Source organism: Canis aureus, chromosome 20 (genome assembly GCF_053574225.1).
Source record: "Canis aureus isolate CA01 chromosome 20, VMU_Caureus_v.1.0, whole genome shotgun sequence".
In the NCBI taxonomy this organism is placed as follows: domain Eukaryota; kingdom Metazoa; phylum Chordata; class Mammalia; order Carnivora; family Canidae; genus Canis; species Canis aureus.
Genome location: NC_135630.1, coordinates 23,545,791 through 23,563,345, shown reverse-complemented (window position 1 = coordinate 23,563,345; position 17,555 = coordinate 23,545,791). Strand labels below are relative to the sequence as shown.

The following is a 17,555-nucleotide window of genomic DNA, read 5'->3' as shown; positions in this document are numbered from 1 at the left end:
CAATCCAGACCAATCAGGGGTCTCCAGGATCAGACCCGGGGCTAAAGACAGCGCTAAACAGCTGGGCCACCGGGCTGCCCGAAAGCATATTTTTAAATAAAAACCATAGTAATAACAGCTGCAAGCAAGATCTACAGATTAATGAAAATTAGTAAAACTCCACGGTGAAAGAGGGCATTTGCATAATCTCAAATTATCTCTCTCAAAATATTTATTAATATGCTGGCGGGGCACCTGGGGCGGGGGGGCTCAGTTGTTGAGCATCTGTCTTTGGTTCAGCTGGTGATCCCGGGGTCCTGGGATCGAGTCCCACATCAGGCTCCCTGCATAGAGCTCCCTCTACCTGTGTCTCTGCCTCTCTCTCTCTCTCTCTCTCTCTCATGAAAAAATAAATAAAATCTTAAAAGAAAAAAAAAAGGCAGGGGAGCATTTATAGATTGTTATAATGCTATCCCTCACTTCCTTGAATTTCTTCTGGGTTACGAGCCAAACCTGATCTGTAATTTACTAAAGAAAAACTGAGCCAGGCATTAGCCAGAAAGTAATGAATTAGTCATAGGTGTAGTGTGGTCCTTGAGGAGGACGGAGGGCTTGAATCCCTATAAGGTGATTCCTTTACACATCCGTAAGTAATTGGGGTTAGTTTAATAAAATCAGCTCCCTGCGATCTGGGCCAAGACTGAAATCACTAGCACATATCGGAATCTTGTGTACAATATCATAATGTGCATAAATTAGGAAACCAATTTATTTAGACTTTCCAATATATTTAGAAAGCCTATTATATACATTTAACCACCTGTCAGCTAACGCCTCCATTAGAGCCGGCTTCAACTTTCACCAGCGCAAAGAACCAAAAACACCCACAAGGGGTTGATCACTCAGCCTGCACAGCCATTAGCTCTCAACGTCCCCACCTGTTTTCAGGGTTGTTCATTGTTGGGCTCCACAGGTCTAACTTCGGCAAGAGCCCAAGGTGGTTTTTTTCTGTGAACATTAACGACAACATTGAGGTTGAGCTCCTGCCTTCGGCCTAGGGTGTGATCGTGGAGACCCGGGATCGAGTCCCACGTCGGGCTCCCTGCATGGAGCCTGCTTCTCCCTCTGCCTGTGTCTCTCATAAATAAACAACGTCTTAAAAAAAAAAAAAAAAGATTTAATTAAAAATTAAAGACAACATTGAGGCCCAGCCTTGTCACGGGGCCTTCTCAAGAGAAGCCCCAGGGAAGGAGCCCAAGGTTTCCTTCAAACCACCCGCACACCGGTACCCCCAGGCCGGCCTCCGCGCGTCGTGGATGACGAGACGCCAACACAGGGCTCTGCGAGGACAGTGGTGGTGGGGGGGTGTGGGGGCCACTCGGTACCACACTGACCAGGCCGCTTCGCACCGCCTCACCCTCCGCCGCAGTGAAGGTGCCGCGGGGCCTGAGGGACTCCACGTTCCCAGAACGAGGCCGGCGTCACCCACGGGCCTCGAACGCGCGCGCCTGACGTCCTGCGTCTCTCCGCTTGTTGACGCAGGACGCACGCACGCACGCACGCAGGGCCCGCCGAGCCTGGCCGGCCTAGCCCTCCGGGCACTGCGCTGGCGCGAGCTCAGGCACACAGGCGCCACAGCAGAGACGGTTGGTGATTGGATGAGGCCCCGGCGTGGGGGGGTCGGTCCGGGCGGTGCGGGGACGCCGCTGCGAGGCCGCTGTTGAAAGACGCAGCCCTGGCCGCGTGGCTCTCACGCAGAGCGCCCAGAGGCCAGAGGTTGAGGCCCGGAGGGGGAAGCAACGGCGTCGGCGGCTGGGGCCGGCGAGCCCCGGGCCTGCGGCTCGGTCTCCCGCCTGTAGGACAGGAAGGCCGATTTTGGTGGGTGGGAGTTGGGCTCGGGAGCGGGCCGTTGAGGGTCTCGTGTTTTTGTGTTTTTTCCTTTTTCCCCTGAACCCCCCCCCCTTCCCGAGTGGATGTGGGGGCTCTCCCTGCCGACCGCGTTGACCCTTCTTTACCCTTTGTGGCAGAGCTTTGGAAGGTGCGTAGGAGGGACGAGCCCCGTGCCTGTGGAGACTCTAGTCAGAAAACAGTCATGACAGCAGTTACAGAGATTTCGTTTTAGGTCGTGTGTGTTTAAGCCATTTAGGGGAATCTATATTTTTAATTTCGGAATATTTTTATCTAGTTCTTTGTTTTTGTTGTGTGTGTGTGTGTGTGTTCTGCCGAATTTGTAGGTGAGAAAATGTCTGGCAACAACGACTGGTTTCAGAGTTCCCGGGTCCCTAGCTTCGCTCAGATGCTGAAGAAGAACTTGCCAGTTCAGCCCTCAGCCCAGACGGTAACTACGCCCACAGGATATTCTTCAGAAAGTCACAGCCTGTCGAATATGGCTTCCAAGGTTACGCAAGTGACGGGTACGACTACTTTTTCGTTTGCAGTAACTATTACTTCAGTACTTTAGGATTCTGGGATGGCCAAGGAGGACTCTTGAGCTTCCAATTTAAATGTTGCCTAGATCTATATCCCATCTACCAGTACCAGTGGCTGTTTCCCATCTGGAACTCCAGTTTGGACACTGTGAAAGAAACCCTTCTTGGGGCTCAGTTACTCTTTATTAACTGTTCACCCGCTTCAAGCATGTCTTGCCCTTTTTTTTTTTTTTTTTTAAGATTTTTTAAAATTTATTTATTCATGAGACAGGCAGAAAGAGAAGCAGGCTCCATGCAGGGAGCCCTGGGCTGAAGGCGGCGCTAAACCGGTGAGCCACCAGGGCTGCCCTGTCTTGCCTTTTTGAGGTGAGGTTGTGTTAGCCCCTTCAGGGCAGGGACAGGACTTCTGGTTTCTATTACACGTATCGCTTAGCTAATTACAAAGCAGGGACTAACACTTGAATTTAACGTGAAAAGTGATGTAAAATAGTGAATAGGATACAGAATGATCTTAGTCCGTCTGTGCCTTTAGTCCAGGCCTTAGTGACATAATGTGTGGGGAAAAAAAAGGCTTTGAGAGCCTTGACATCATTAAAGAAAACAAGGCTTTGAAGACCTTGACATTATTAAAATTCTGTGATTCTTTGACAGTGATAGCACTTATTTGCAAAAATGGTTTTAGTACGCCAAAAAGGTTTGTTTATGCATCAACAGGTTACACTCCTCAACTGTGTCAAAATTTTTTAATAGACACTTACTTGTAATGAACACATACACCTAGATGTATCAGGGATAATCTTCCACTTTAGAAGAGGATTTAGTTAAAAAAAAAAAAAGAATTTAGTGCTTTTGATTTTTTTTTTAATTTTACTGAACTGACAACTGTAAATATTTATTTTTAGGTAATTATCCAGAGCCATTGCTTTCCAAAGGTCTTTCATCTATTTCAAATCCTGTCCTTCCTCCAAAAAAAATACCTAAAGAGTTCATAATGAAATACAAACGTGGAGAGATAAATCCTGTGTCAGCTTTGCACCAGTTTGCACAAATGCAGCGGGTTCACCTTGACCTTAAGGAAACAGTAACAACAGGCAAGTGCAAAGTTGTATCTGGTTATTACAGTACTGGAAGAGGTTTTCCTGTTAAAAGCAGAGCATATAAGTAGTACTGAATTTGATTATTTTCTGTATTCACGTTTGTGTATGGCTGGTTGAACTGAAATCCCATCAGCCACATGGGTTATTGTCAGGTGTAAATAGTTGTAGACTAAACACACTTTTGAAGAGTTGTTAAATATTTGAACTATGATTAGAGAGAAGGATTTTGTGATATTGATACCTAACACAATTATGGTCTAATTTAGCCTCTGAAATTCAGGGTTCAGAGGTGAAAATAGCACTTACATGAGATACTCCCTCTGTAGACTTGTCTGTGACTATTTTCTCCATTCTCCTTTAAACTACAACCCCGCTCCCCCACCAACCTGTGGAAGTCTATATAGTACAGATCAAGTAAAATGCAAAAAGGCAGCTTCTGATCTCTTTTCCTTATGACCTGTGATTAGAAAGAACTTTATAGAAAAAAAAAAAAAGAAAGAACTTTATAGGAAAGTGGAGGGTTAAGAGAATAAGTGTTCTCGGTAGACATGGATGGGGTAAAAGTATGAGACTCAAAGAAACACAATCCTTTATGTACGATTTTGTGTGTGTGTATCTTTGTATATATACAAGACATCAAGTAGTTTTTAAAATTTTCTCTTACCGATGCTAACTTTTGCCAGTACAGTCTCAAGGCATCTTTGCTAAAGAATTTTAAGTTTTTTGAGATTTTTAGCTAAGATTGTCATAGGGAGGTCGAATTTCCAGGCCGTGATTTTGGACAAAATGACAGTAAACAGGTGACAGAAATAGAATTTTAATATAGAAGGTGGAGTTTTCTTAGGTCAGATCACTATCGGTTGGATTACTTCATGGTCAGTACTGTGGACTTAATTTTTGTGTCACTAGTTTTCTAGTGACACAAATATTCTTCTCAGACTATTAGAAAATGTAAACTATTGGTCACGGTAAGAAAAAAAATGTGTAAGGGCAAATCTTTATTCATCTGAGCAGAAGCTACTCAAAAACACAATCATTGATTAGTAATGATATTCACTTTGTGTGCATAGTACTAGTTGGATAATCTGAATCAGGTTTAGTGATGGGACAAGAGTATCAGTATTTTTAACAACTCTACAGGTGATTTAGGTGTATCCTAAAGTTTGAAAACATGCAGTGTGATGGGATGAACTTAAAGACTCAGCACTCTGATGCAGAGTACTTAATTAACAAATTGGATGTGTGCTGTCTTACATAGTAAAATCATCTGGGCCACTAATTCAATACACAAAATATTCTCAGGTTTTGTAAATTTGGATTAGAACCTAGGTGATCATAAGGAAGGAACTTGGGAAACTGAAGTCCTAGATAGAGGAAAGCAGTTTACTCAGATGCAGTCAGGAGTTGCTTGTAAAACCTTGATGTACATCTCAGTCAAAGTTAGTGTAATATTTGAAAATGATGACAAGGCTTATGTGGAGTGACATTGTACCTAGCCATCCATAACCAGAGTAGAGTCTTAAATTAACAAGGCTTTTTAAAGTCTAAATAACAAGTAAAACTTGAACTGAAAAAATCTTTGCCTTATAAATACAGATAATTCCATTTCATTTTTCATTAGGCAAAAATATGAAAACTAGGTAAAAGTAATTGTGTAAAGGTAATCCTAGGAATTTTGGATGGCTGGACATTCCTTTTAAATCTTTAGCATATCTTCTGTATTATTTATGTTTCGGTTTTCTTTGTGGATTCTCTCCCCTCCACTTGCCTTCAAGGGTATGGTTGCGTGAATTGCTTACCATAACACCCTGGTAAGTTCACAAGATTTCTGCAAAGGGATCACTTTTATTCTGGAACTTACTAAGAATATCAAAGCACTCAGAAGGTGGGAGAAATTCAACTTTATTGGTACTGAATTTCAAAAGAAGAGCGATGTTGCCAGAGGCTCCACATTTTTTACCTCTCATTGGTAATTTGGTAGATATTTGGATGCTTATTATTGCCAGGTTTCATTAAACAAGACACTGTTTCTATGTACAATCTGTACTTTAAAGCTTTCTCTACTGTTCATGCCGAATATGGAGCTAATCTGACTGCTCAGTTCTGTTCCTCAGAACTAATTTAGGGGCTCATCCAGCTTTAGGTTTAACTTGCATTAGCTCTAAAAAACCAAACAGAAAACTGATAGGCCAGGATGATTTTTCACAATTTTTGTAGTGGGTTATTTTTCTATATAAAAATGTCATTTGTAAGTTCATACTGTGAATTATGTAGCATTCATTCCGACTTATTTTTAAAGGTAATGTTATGGGACCTTATTTTGCTTTTTGTGCTGTGGTGGATGGTATTCAATATAAGACTGGACTGGGACAAAATAAAAAGGAGTCTAGATCGAATGCAGCAAAATTAGCTCTTGATGAGCTTCTGCAATTGGATGAACCTGAACCAAGAATTTTAGAAACATCAGGTAATTACTCTTAATTATAAAGTATTTGTAAAATTTGTGTTTTTCCAGGAGTCACCTGAAGGATTTGTTAATGAAGAGTTATTTGGCAACTACAGGATAGAGCTAGCAGAACTTATTTCCTTCCATTGCTATCTGATTGCTGTGACATACTAAATACTAGTTAAAATGCTCTTATATAGGGTATTAAAGGTATACTTATGGTCAGAGTCCTGAGTAATGCATGGAATTGTTGAACACTATATTGTGCACCTGAAGTTAATGTATATTCATCATACTGGAATTAAAAATAAAAATAGCAAAGTGAAAAATAAAAATATTTTATATAAAAGAAAAATGCTCTTGTATTTTTCAGCATCATAAGCTATAAATATGTTGGCTGAATTGTCTGATAATTTGTCAGATTCTCAGTAGCTTCATATCTAGAAACTTGATTTTTTTTTTCTGTGATTTATTGGATTCTTACTCTCTTAATACTGTGCATTTAATGCTTAAGAGTTTTTAAATACAATTTTTGTGAAGTTTGTCTATATTAAGTTCATGGCAGTTACCATTCTATTTTCTGTCTATATGAATTTGACTACTGTAGGTACCTCACGTGGAATCCTGTAGTATTTGTCTTTTCATGGCTTGCTTTTTTTCCACTTAATATGTCCTTACAGTCCAATCTACATTGTAGCATATGTCAGAATTTCCTTCCTTTTTAATGCTGTGTGTATATACCAACCACATTTTGTTTATCCATTGATGGATACTTGGGTTGCTTCAACTTTTGGCTATTGTGAATAATGCTGTTATGAACGTAGGTGTACTGATATCTCTGTGACATTCTAGTTTCAGTTCTTTGGGTTTTATACCTAGAAGTGGAATTGCTGGATCATATGGTAACTTTTTTTTTTAAAGAACTGCCATATTCTCCATATTGACTACACCATTTTACATTCCTATCTACAGTGCACAAGGATTCCGGTTTTTCCACATCCTCACCAATACTTGTTACTTGCTGTTTTTTTTTGTTTTTGTTTTTGTTTTTAATAGTAGCCATTTTACTGGGGATGATGTGCATCCCATTGGGGTTTGATTTGCATTTTCCTAATGATTAATAATGGTGAGCATTTTCTCATGTGCCATTTGTATATTTTCTTAAGAGAAATGTCAGAATTTTTCCAATTTCTGAAAGGATTTGTTGGGTTTTAAGAGTCTTCTATACAGTAGTTTCCTCTTTATTCACGGTTTCATTTTGCCTGGCTTCAGTTACCTGTGGTCAGCTGTGGTCTGGAAGCAGATGGTCTTCCTTCTGATGATATGTCAGGTCATTAGTAGCCTATGTCACAATACCTATGTATTCACTTCATTTCATCACATTTTATCTCATGTTATTATAAGAAGGGTGAATACAGTAAGATATTTTGAGAGAGACTATATTCACATAATTTTATTCCAGTATATGTATTATTTGTGTTATTCTATTAATCTTTTACTGTGCCTAATTTAAAAATTAAACTTTATCATAAGGATGTATATGGTATATAAAGGGTTTGATATTATCTGTGGTGTGACTAATCAAAAGAGGGGAGGACTAATGTGTATTCTGGATATCAATCACTTATCAGATATGTGATTTGCAAATATTTTCTCCCTTTTTGTGATTTGCATTTTTACTCTGTTCATAGTGGGTTTTGATTCACAAAAGTAATTTTGATAAAGTCCCAACTTTTTCTTTTTTTTTTTTTCTTGTACTTTTAGTGCCCCATTCAGGGGACTGTTGCCAAATCCAGTGTCTTCATCAAGCTTTTCTCCTGTTTTCTTCTAAAAGTTTTCACCCTTAATGTTTGTATCTTCGAAGCATATTGAGTTAATTTTTGTATATAGTGTTAGGTAGGAGGTCCATCTTCAATCTTTTGCATGTGGATACCCAGTTTTTCCAGCATCATTTATTGAAAAGACTGCCCTTTTTCCCTTTTGAATGATACTGGCCCCCTTGTCAAGAATCATTTGATAAATATGTGAGAATTTATTTCTGGGTTCTCGGTTCCATTGGTCTATGTGTATGCCATTACTCTAATGTTTTGATTTAATGTCACTTTGTATTAAGTTTTGAAATCGGGAAGTGTGAGTCCTCCAACTTTGTTCTTTTTCAAGATTATTTTGCCTGTTTGTGTATGGTGCAGGCCAACTTGTGCAGTCACATTTTCTTTGTTGAAATTATTTGTGCTTAATAAACAAGGTTTAATATTTTTGGTTTTCATTCTACCTGAACCCAACTCTGAGTAAATGGAAAAAAAAAAATAATCTTTTTCTGAGTTTTTAAAGTTCTATTTTTCTATAGTCCAGAATGTATGTGTCTAATTATAGTTCTCCTTTGCCTAATTAATGTGAACTGCAAATAACACTGTTAGTCTTTCCTTACTAATTTTGATATATTAAGTCAGTATTTCATCTTACTCAAAATTAAGTCCGGAGTAGTAGTTTTTTTTGCTTCCTTTGTTTTTATGAATGATTCTCAGGAGATACTAATTACTTTAGTTGAACTTTTGCTCCTGGAACCTCTTCATTTAAACTTTTCTGATCTTTTTATTTGTTTCTTTGGTTTAGTGTCATGTTCTTTTTTTGTTTTCCTCAGTTCCCTAACTTGGGATCCAAATCGGAAAGCCATTGCAAAGAATGGGACAAGCTTTGAAAACTCTGAATGTAGTATCCCGCTAGGAAAAATGATAACTTTTACTTATTAAATTTTAATAAGATACTAATTTTAAGTGTTTTACATAGTATTACTGTAAATAGAAAATTGTTCATGAGCATCTGAAACAAGGTTCATTTTAAATACTTTTAGGATTGTGGCATCTGTGATAATGCAAAGTATATAACAGCATAAGATTAGGAAATCCAGAACTGTGTGTGTATAATTTCAACATAGGAAAGACCTTTATCAAGGATGAGCTATGGATATTTGATGGGTTGGAGTTGGCAGAACTATACAGAAAAAAATAATCATTCTCAGACTGCTATTTATTATAGAATAATAAGGTAGGTATCTGCTCTTTGGAACATTGATGTTTTATGTTTCTTTATGTTTTTTATTTACAGGTCCTCCTCCTATCCCTGCAGAACCTGTTGTTTCACCTGAACCAGCATATGTCTCAAAAGTACATTATGGTAGGAAAGTCCCTTATGATCTTTTTTAGTAACCCAATAAAGAATTATAATTAAACATGTATTAAAATATGCTTAGATATGAAAATATATACTACTATTTTATTATTCAAATCTGTAACACTTCTACAAAGAGGAGACTTTCCTTTTATATTGTGCTAAAAAAGAGAAATAAGGAGCGGAAGAAGAAAGGTTGAAGAAAATTTGAAGAAATGACTTTTTTTCTATAAGGGAGTGGTTCATCAATTTCATATAGCTGCTCTTTTGAGAATGCTTTGGTAGGCTTGTCATTAATAAAAACCAATGGCTTTCTGATGCTTAATGGTTGGGGTTTTTATTTTAAATGTTTACTTTTTTTTTTTAAGACTTTATTTTTTCATGAGAGACACACAGAGAGAGGCAGGGACACAGAGGAAGAAGCAGGCCCCACGCAGGAAGCCCAACGTGGGACTCGATCCTGGGTCTCCAGGATCATGCCCTGGGCCGAAGGCAGATGCTCAACCACTGAGCCACCCAGGCATCCAATAATTGTTTACTTTTAATGGCAGTTATTTGTCACTCAAGCTCAAGAAAACTGCAATTGCAGTTACTAGTTGTATGACCTACAATCAGCTACTTCTCTATGCACCTTAATTTTTTCATTTATAAAATGGCTATAACAGTAATTACCTCAAAGGGTACTTATGAGAATTTAATGAATTCATTCATGTAGAATACTTAAATCAGTGCTAGTAGATACTTCCTAAATAGTAACTTTTTTTTTTTTACAACATTTTGTCATATTTGACATTGTATGGTAGTAGTTGTATACATTTCTTATCGGATCATAATTCTCTGAAAGTCAGGAAATTATTTCTACATTGCCTACACAATAGTTAATACTACAGACTTCAAAGTTTAGAGTATTTACAGAATTAAAATGAAAAAATACCCTTCTCTTCTAGGTCTAAAGATGAGGGTTTAAAAAACAGGAGGACCTGTAAATAAAAACATAAAGAAACATGAAACATCAATGTTCCAATTTATGCCTATTCAGACTTGGGTTGTCCATTGTCAGTCTTTTTTTTTTTTTTTTCCTCCATTATCATTATAAAACAGAAAATCTGTGCTTTTGTGAACTTGTTTGGAGTAAAAGAACAAACAGACCAGGGAAATAGACATATTCAAATGACAAAATCCATCAAAGTTCAATACAGTAATTTAACAATCATAAGAATTGGTGAAAAGAAGGGAAGTGAGGGTTGAATCCAGCAACAATCATCCCTTAATATGGGGACAGGGCTCTAGTGTGTCATTTCAGCCTCTGGGCAATTTTAATTAATGGCAGGACAGAATCTCTGGTCAGTAACTGACAATATAGATTAATATACCCTGAGAAAACAGACCAATCTGTGAGGAAGGAAGAACACATAATTAACAGTGTGTTTAAAAAAAATACATGATTAGAGTCAGGTTTTAGTAGGCTCAGACACGAGTCAAGTTGTCATAAAAGGGAGAGCAAACTCATCCTTCAAGCTAATGGGTAAACACAGGAGTTGGATGTTACTCCCTTTGGAAAAAAAAAAAAAAAACAAAAAACGATTTTAGACCCACAGTAATTTCCAGGACAGATCCTATTTGGCCAATTAGAGTATTGGTATTACACAGACTGTGTGCTTTGCCCTATTTCTCACTGGACCATATTTCATGAAAAATAATATTTTGGGGCACCTAGGTGGCTTAGTTGGTTAAGCGTCTGCCTTTGGCTCAGGTCATGATCTCAGAGTCCTGGGATTGAGTCCCACTCTGGGCCCCCTGCTCAGCAAGGAGTCTGCTTCTCCCTCTGCCCTTCCCACCACCAATTCTCTCTCTCTCTCCCTCCCCCCCCCATAAATTAAAAATAAAATCTTTAAAAAATGATATTTTGAGGTGACTGGGTAGCTCAGTCAGTTAAGCATCCAACTCTTGATTTAGGCTCAAGTTATGATCTCTGGGTTGAGAGGTGGAGCTCCACACTGGGCTCCACACTAAGTGTGGAGCCTGCTTAAGCTTCTCTCCCTTTGCACTTCCTGCCCTGTCTGCAATAAATAAATACAAATTTTTAAAGTGGTATTTTGGCTCTGAGGATAGGTTCAGGTGACATGATACTAAAGATCACTTGAAATTAGCTACTTAAAACCAAAGAAATGGTGTTAAATGGCATTATGTATGTCATGTTTTTATCTCATCCTTCATTTTCAGTAACTTGGGAGAACATTTTGTTTCCTCAATAGCCAGGACAAATGTATAAGGGAAATAGTATTGCATTTGATTTTTATTCTTTACATGCATGGTAATAAGAGACACGTTTAGTAACTAAGACTTGGTTATATTCACAGTATTATTTCCTTCAACACTGAATTAAGATCAAGAGGTATACTTAAGAGGTATACTTATATGTTGTCAAGTCCCAAATGTTCTTTATGATATTTAGGTGCAACCATTTAAAGTGTAGCAGAACATTTTTTTGCCCATCCACAATTCTTATTCTGTCAGTACTAATTGCAGTGTGTTTTTCTACTCCATAACACAAAATACACACTAACTATATATGACATGATTAAACAAATTATAGTACATTCATTCTATGGACCCACAAAGAAGGATGAGGTAGTCCCTGAGTGAAGTCTGAGACTAGGTAAATGCAAAAGGTGCATTTCAGAATGTTCCAGTTTTTGGTTTTTTGAGTGACATATGTTTATATTTACAGATTCTAAAAGTTTCTATTAGAAAGTGGTAATATTATCTGCATTTGGTAAAAAGTTAAATTTAGGGCAGCCTGGGTGGCTCAGAGGTTTAATGCTGCCTTCAGCCCAGGGTGTGGTCCTGGAGACCCAGGATCCAGTCCCACATCGGGCTCCCTGCATGGAGCCTGCTTCTCCCTCTGCCTGTGTCTCCGCCTCTCTCTTTCTCTGTGTCTCTCATGAGTTAATAAATAAAATCTTTAAAAAAATAAATAAAGTAAAAATTAAACTTAAAAATATTTTTATTTATATATTTTTTATTACTTTTTCCTCTGTATCATGAATTTTTGGTGATAAGCAGGGCCAAGTTGCTGAGTAGTTCTCATTACGTTTTTATTGTGTAAGGATCAAAAACTAATTCATACACCACACATGGATAGTTTTGTTGATAACAGTTTTGGTGAAATGTATGCTAGCATGCAATTGTAATAATTTACATCTCCACGTTATATGCTTTGTGATGAGATAAAAGAATATAGCCCTTACTTCATTTTTTCCTGAGCTTCATTTTGTGATTGATTTTGTGATTGTTCACATTCTTCGTGATAATGTGAATTTGTTTTTGCCGATAAGAGAGCATTAACAATAGTAACAGAAAAATTAAAGTTTAACAAATATAAACAAAGCATGTAAATGGCCTAACTGAAATGTGTTGTGTTCCATTAGTAGAATGTTAGTTGAGAATGCTAATATCATACTTTTATTATTTGTGTGCTTTTTTAATGTAATGATTATTGAGCAGGTAAAAAGAATTTGTGAAAATGATAATTCTTCATTTCTTATGTAACGCATGACAGCAAAGTTGTTTCATTGCTTTTTGTCCTCTAAAAATGTGAAACGGACTGCAAACCACTTGATAGACTGCTTAGCAATCATCATGAAACATCAGGAGCTATTAGTGATTTGCAGCTAAACTTGGAGAAACACTGTATTAGGGGATTCTGCAACCTCTCATTCTCTAGAACGATGGTTCTTCAGTAGGGGTACACAAAACAAATGGCCAAGGCCCTACCCCAGAACCTTAATTTTAATAAGCTCTGTCATTTTTTTTTTAATCCACAGGTAACTTTTGATTATATTCTTGATTATCAACTGTTTTCTAGTAATCCTAATTACTTAAAATTATCTTTATCCCCTTGCAAAGTGCAGGACTTCTTCAGTGGGAACATGGAACTGTATCAAGGGTCTAAGTGCTTAGTTCTTTGCAGTGGTTCTCAGCGGGGCAAGTACTAAGGGGAATGTATTTTAATTGTCACAGTGTTGAGGGAAGACTACTGGCATTTGGTGAGATGTTAGTTGGCAGTGTGGGACAATCCTATTAAATGACTTGTGTCTTGTATAATTTTTAAATACTTCATCAAATATAGATCAGTAACTAATATGAAGTATTAATCTTTTTACAATAAATTTTCCATAAAGCTCAATAACATGTCTTTTTTAGAATTGAATGCTTTAAAATATCAATCAGTGGCATAAATTATAATTTGTTCACATATGTAAATTACAAACTCAATTGTAAGGTTATAATAGGAATAATAGAGGCCTCTGGGAGAAAGCACTGTGTTCTTCAAATCATATTCCATTTGATTTTTTTTTCCAGAAGGGAGACATATTCAGTATGCAAAGATATCACAAATTGTTAAAGAAACATTTAATAAACTAATTTCTAATCATTCCGAATATCTGAAATGTAGCAATTCATTGGCTGCTTTTATAATTGAAAGAGGTAAGTCCAGATATTTGGGATGTGTTGGTTTATGGAAAAAGTGTTAAATAACCTCATCATTGGAGCTATATATAGTAGTATTTTGACTCTTTGGTCCTTTTTACAATGGTGTTGCATTGATTTGAAGTGGCCTTTTCTAGTGGATGTGGATCATTAAATACAAAGGCTCTCAATGTTACAGTATACTGACCAGAAGCCAATAGAGAACTGCAGAAAAGTAAAATGCCTAACATTTTAAACAGTAACTCTGTTGGAACTACTACCAACTTGAAATCTAATTTTCCATTGTAATAAACATTGAGAAGGACCCCATAAAAATGAACACATTTTCAAATACGAAAATATTATAATATGAAAAATCATGAGCTTCTGGTTTTTCTTGTGGATATTATGATTCTAACTACATTTTATCTTTTATTTACCCTTTAGTGTTCTAGATTAATAATTTAATAAAAGTATTTGAATTTTATGTTCATCTTGGAGTAAGATGTAGATGATATAAAACAATTGAGATTTGGTCTATTTTTTTTTTAAGATTTTATTTATTCATGAGAGACACATAGGGAGAGGCAGAGACACAGGCAGAGGAAGAAGCAGGCTCCACACAGGGAGCCTGAAGGGGGTATTGATTCCCGGGGCCTCCAGGATCAAGCCCTGAGCCAAAGGCAGGTGCTAAATCACTGAGCCACCCAGGGATCCCCAGATTTGGTCTATCCTTAGGGAGTTTTTATAATTTAGGGAGAGAATGTTTATACACACATATATACACATACTGTTGAAAGTCTAAGTTGATAACAGTTATTTTCTGTAATCCAAAAATGCATGAAAATTAATAGATTGTAGAGAGCCAATAAGGTTAAAATCTTTGGGACGTGAAACTAAGGGTTAATAAGGCTTGGATAAATAGAAGAAAAGACATTTTTGAAGAGAGAAAGGCATAAGGGAAGAAAGTGGGAGTGAGAAAACTTCATGGAACAATGAGAGAAATTTATTACTAGTGCAGAAAAGTGTGTACATACGTGTGTGTATGTGTGTGCGTAATACAAAATATAGTTAGGTTGATAAGATGTTACCAGATTATGGAGTCCTTTAAAATCCACTCAAAAGTTGGATTTCATGAAATAGAAAGTGGTGAAAGATTTTTGGTTAGGGATTGATACCATACTCTAATTGTTGGATACAGCATGAGATTTAGCTCTGCTACCTAAGTGACTTTGGGCATGTTATATATTTAACATCTCTCTGCTACAGTTTTCTTCTAATTTCTGAAAAATAGAAGTAATAACTTCTACTTCATGGAGTACTAGGATTAGATGTGATAATATAAATTATTTGGCACAGTACTTGGCATTTAGGAAAAGCTTAAATTACATTTGTAATGATTAAAATAAGTTGATGTTTAAGCAATAATTGCCAACAGTTTTTTAAAAATACTACAAGGATTGGTCCTGAATTAGAATATTGTAACTTAGATTATTGTAATGGAGCTGCTTACATTAGAGTTGAGAAAGATATGAACAGGGAAAGAAGATAATATTTTTTAGAAATTGATGTGATTAGATGAAAGTGACAATGACAGATGAAATAAGACCTAGCATTTCAAGTTTACATAGTAGAATGATCATTGTTCCCATATACACAGGAATCTGGAAGCTGATGTGAAGTTGTATGAATAGCATGGATGAGAGTAATAAATCTGGTTTTAGTGATACAATTGTAAATCTAGGGTGCGGAGACACTGAGTAAAATTAAGTACACGTTCCTGGAATAAGTGACTTGATCAATGCATACTTACAATGTATTAGAAGCCTCAAGTGGATATTCCTCACTGCCCAGCCAACCGGTGTCTAGCAGGGTTGATCACACATGCCCTGAAATGTCTACTTCATACTTTGCTTTGTCCTCAAATATCCCAGATCCTCTTTTCTATCCCTGCTTTTAACTAATGGCCATGTGTCATTTTTTTTTTTATTTATTCATGAGAGACAGAGAGAGAGGGAGAGGCAGAGACACAGGCAGAGAGAGAAACAGGCTCCATCCCGGGAGCCCAACATGGGACTCGATCCAGGGTCTCCAGGATCACTCCCTGGGCTGAAGGTGGTGCTGAACCGCTGAGCCACCCAGCTGCCTCATGTGTCATAATTTTTTTATTGTGTCTGTAAGAAACTATCAAATCCAAACTTCCTTTTGTTCTTTACCATCAAATCTATGTAATTTCTTCCATTTGAGCTCATCTTCTCTGCTGTGAGTAGAGGAAGGATCTTTGATAGCTGATCCCTTCACTTAAGTATTGGTTCCATTCCCTCTTTCAACTTGATGAATCCCTTCTTTTTGTTATTGCCTTTTACTGCATTATGAAACTAGTATCTCCCTGAAACATGACAGGTCCTGTTACAGAGTTTAAATATAAACTGAGTTTCTATTTATAACTCAGAACTTTACATCACCATTCCAGAACTTAGTGACACTATATAATTTGCTTTTACCACCACCATCCACTTACTGGAGCAGCTACATTTGTGATGATGGAACTTCTTATTTTTCCCATCTAGTTCTATTTCCCCTCTAGCTTTCTCCATCTCAGTACCTGGCATTTTCCCAGTTGTTTAGGCAGGCTAAAAAACTGAGTTCTTTCCCTAATAACCTAATAACAGTTTATGTCTAAGTTCTGTTATGTCCCCAAACACTACGTCAGATCTGATTATTCTTTTCCAACCACTCTTCATTACTCAAGTCTTAAGTCATTATGTCTTCAGCTTCTTGGACCCTAAATATCCATGTAAAGGAATGATCTTAAAATGTAACACAATATGGTTTTCAGTCTCTTACCCTCAGCTTCACCATACGTAGCTCTTGAGTAAAATCCACAGACTCCTTAGCATGATTTATGATGACTCTCTGACCTCATCTGATGCCATTTCCTTACCTCTTTGCTGGAGCAGCTATACTGGTCTCCCTGCCCAGGGTCCACAGAAGCTTGCTGTTTTGACTGCAATGCCCCTTACCTCACACCTCATGTTGAAACTTAAATTTCGGTTTCATAGAGATTCTGCATCTAGTTTGCATGAGGTAACCTCGCCCTCCATTATTTTTTTACATTGGCCCCTTTAAAGCACATGTCATAGTTTGTGGTTTGTTTAGTCTTTTTCTGTCTTTATTAGAAGCTTCATGAGGGCATGTCTTGCTCAACTTTTTATTCCTAGCGTATACTTTTTAGTTCTTCAGTTTTTATTGAATTAATGAAAGTCCTTTTAGGTATTTGCAAAGGTGAAACCTTTTTATTTAAGATTTATTTATTTTAAAGAGAGTGTGTGAATATATGAGCGGGCAGAAAAGAGAGAATCTCTAGCAGTCTCCCTGCTGAGCATGGAGCCTAGCCTGACTGAGGGTTCTGTCGCACAGAGCTCAGTCTCAGGACTCTGAGATCATGACGAGCCAAAATCAAGAGTCAGACACAACTGATTGAGCCCCCCAGGCACCCCTGAAACTGAACTTTATTTGAAAGTCTAAGACTAGAGATTTTCTGAAATAATCAATATGAAGTAAAAAAAAAACGCAAGATGTTCAGAGGAGAATATTCTAGAGAAAAAAGAACAATGAGCTTAGTGACTACACTATAGAAAAGCCTTAGAGTTAGGATGTGAAAGAAAAAAGGATTATGTAATCTGAGCATAGAGTTTCAAGAAATCTCAAGGTACAGAAAAAAAAATGGAGAAGAACTGTTAGAAAAAGAATAAGGTGCTTGTTTCTTTAAAACCGTTTCAGGGGTGCCTGGGTGGCTGAGTTGGTTAAGTGTCTGCCTTTGGCTCAAGTCATGATCTCAGGATCCTGGAATCAAGTCCCTGGTTGGGCTCCCAGCTCAGTGGGACGACTACTTCTTCCTCTTCCTTTCCTCCTCCTCATGTGGACACGCTCTCAAATAATCTTTAAGACAGTTTAAGTAGA

The 17,555-nt window shown here is 37.5% G+C and overlaps 1 protein-coding gene and 1 long non-coding RNA gene across 11 annotated transcripts in view; one reads left to right on the top strand and one right to left on the bottom strand.

Moving 5' to 3' along the window:
• Positions 1–721: 721 nt before the first annotated feature.
• LOC144291557 (uncharacterized) lies at positions 722–1,486 on the bottom strand. The gene is made up of 2 exons (XR_013358887.1): positions 1,269–1,486; positions 722–1,134 (listed from the first exon to the last, which is right to left on the bottom strand). It is a non-coding gene; the product is annotated as an uncharacterized LOC144291557 (long non-coding RNA).
• A 19-nt stretch (positions 1,487–1,505) lies between these two features.
• The window catches only part of ADAD1 (adenosine deaminase domain containing 1), a 98,705-nt gene continuing 82,655 nt past the window's right edge, over positions 1,506–17,555 (top strand). For 2 of the 10 annotated variants that reach the window (XM_077861134.1, XM_077861136.1), the window contains exons 1-6: positions 1,690–1,857; positions 2,214–2,393; positions 3,311–3,499; positions 5,805–5,972; positions 9,057–9,125; positions 13,485–13,610. In XM_077861134.1, coding sequence (XP_077717260.1) covers positions 2,222–2,393; positions 3,311–3,499; positions 5,805–5,972; positions 9,057–9,125; positions 13,485–13,610 — 724 coding nt within the window. In that variant the 5' untranslated portion in view covers positions 1,690–1,857; positions 2,214–2,221. Of the gene's footprint in view, positions 1,626–1,686; positions 1,858–1,890; positions 2,018–2,213; positions 2,394–3,310; positions 3,500–5,804; positions 5,973–9,056; positions 9,126–13,484; positions 13,611–17,555 lie in introns of those variants that run through there. The other 8 variants (XM_077861139.1, XM_077861138.1, XM_077861137.1 and 5 more) reach the window with 6 other exon arrangements.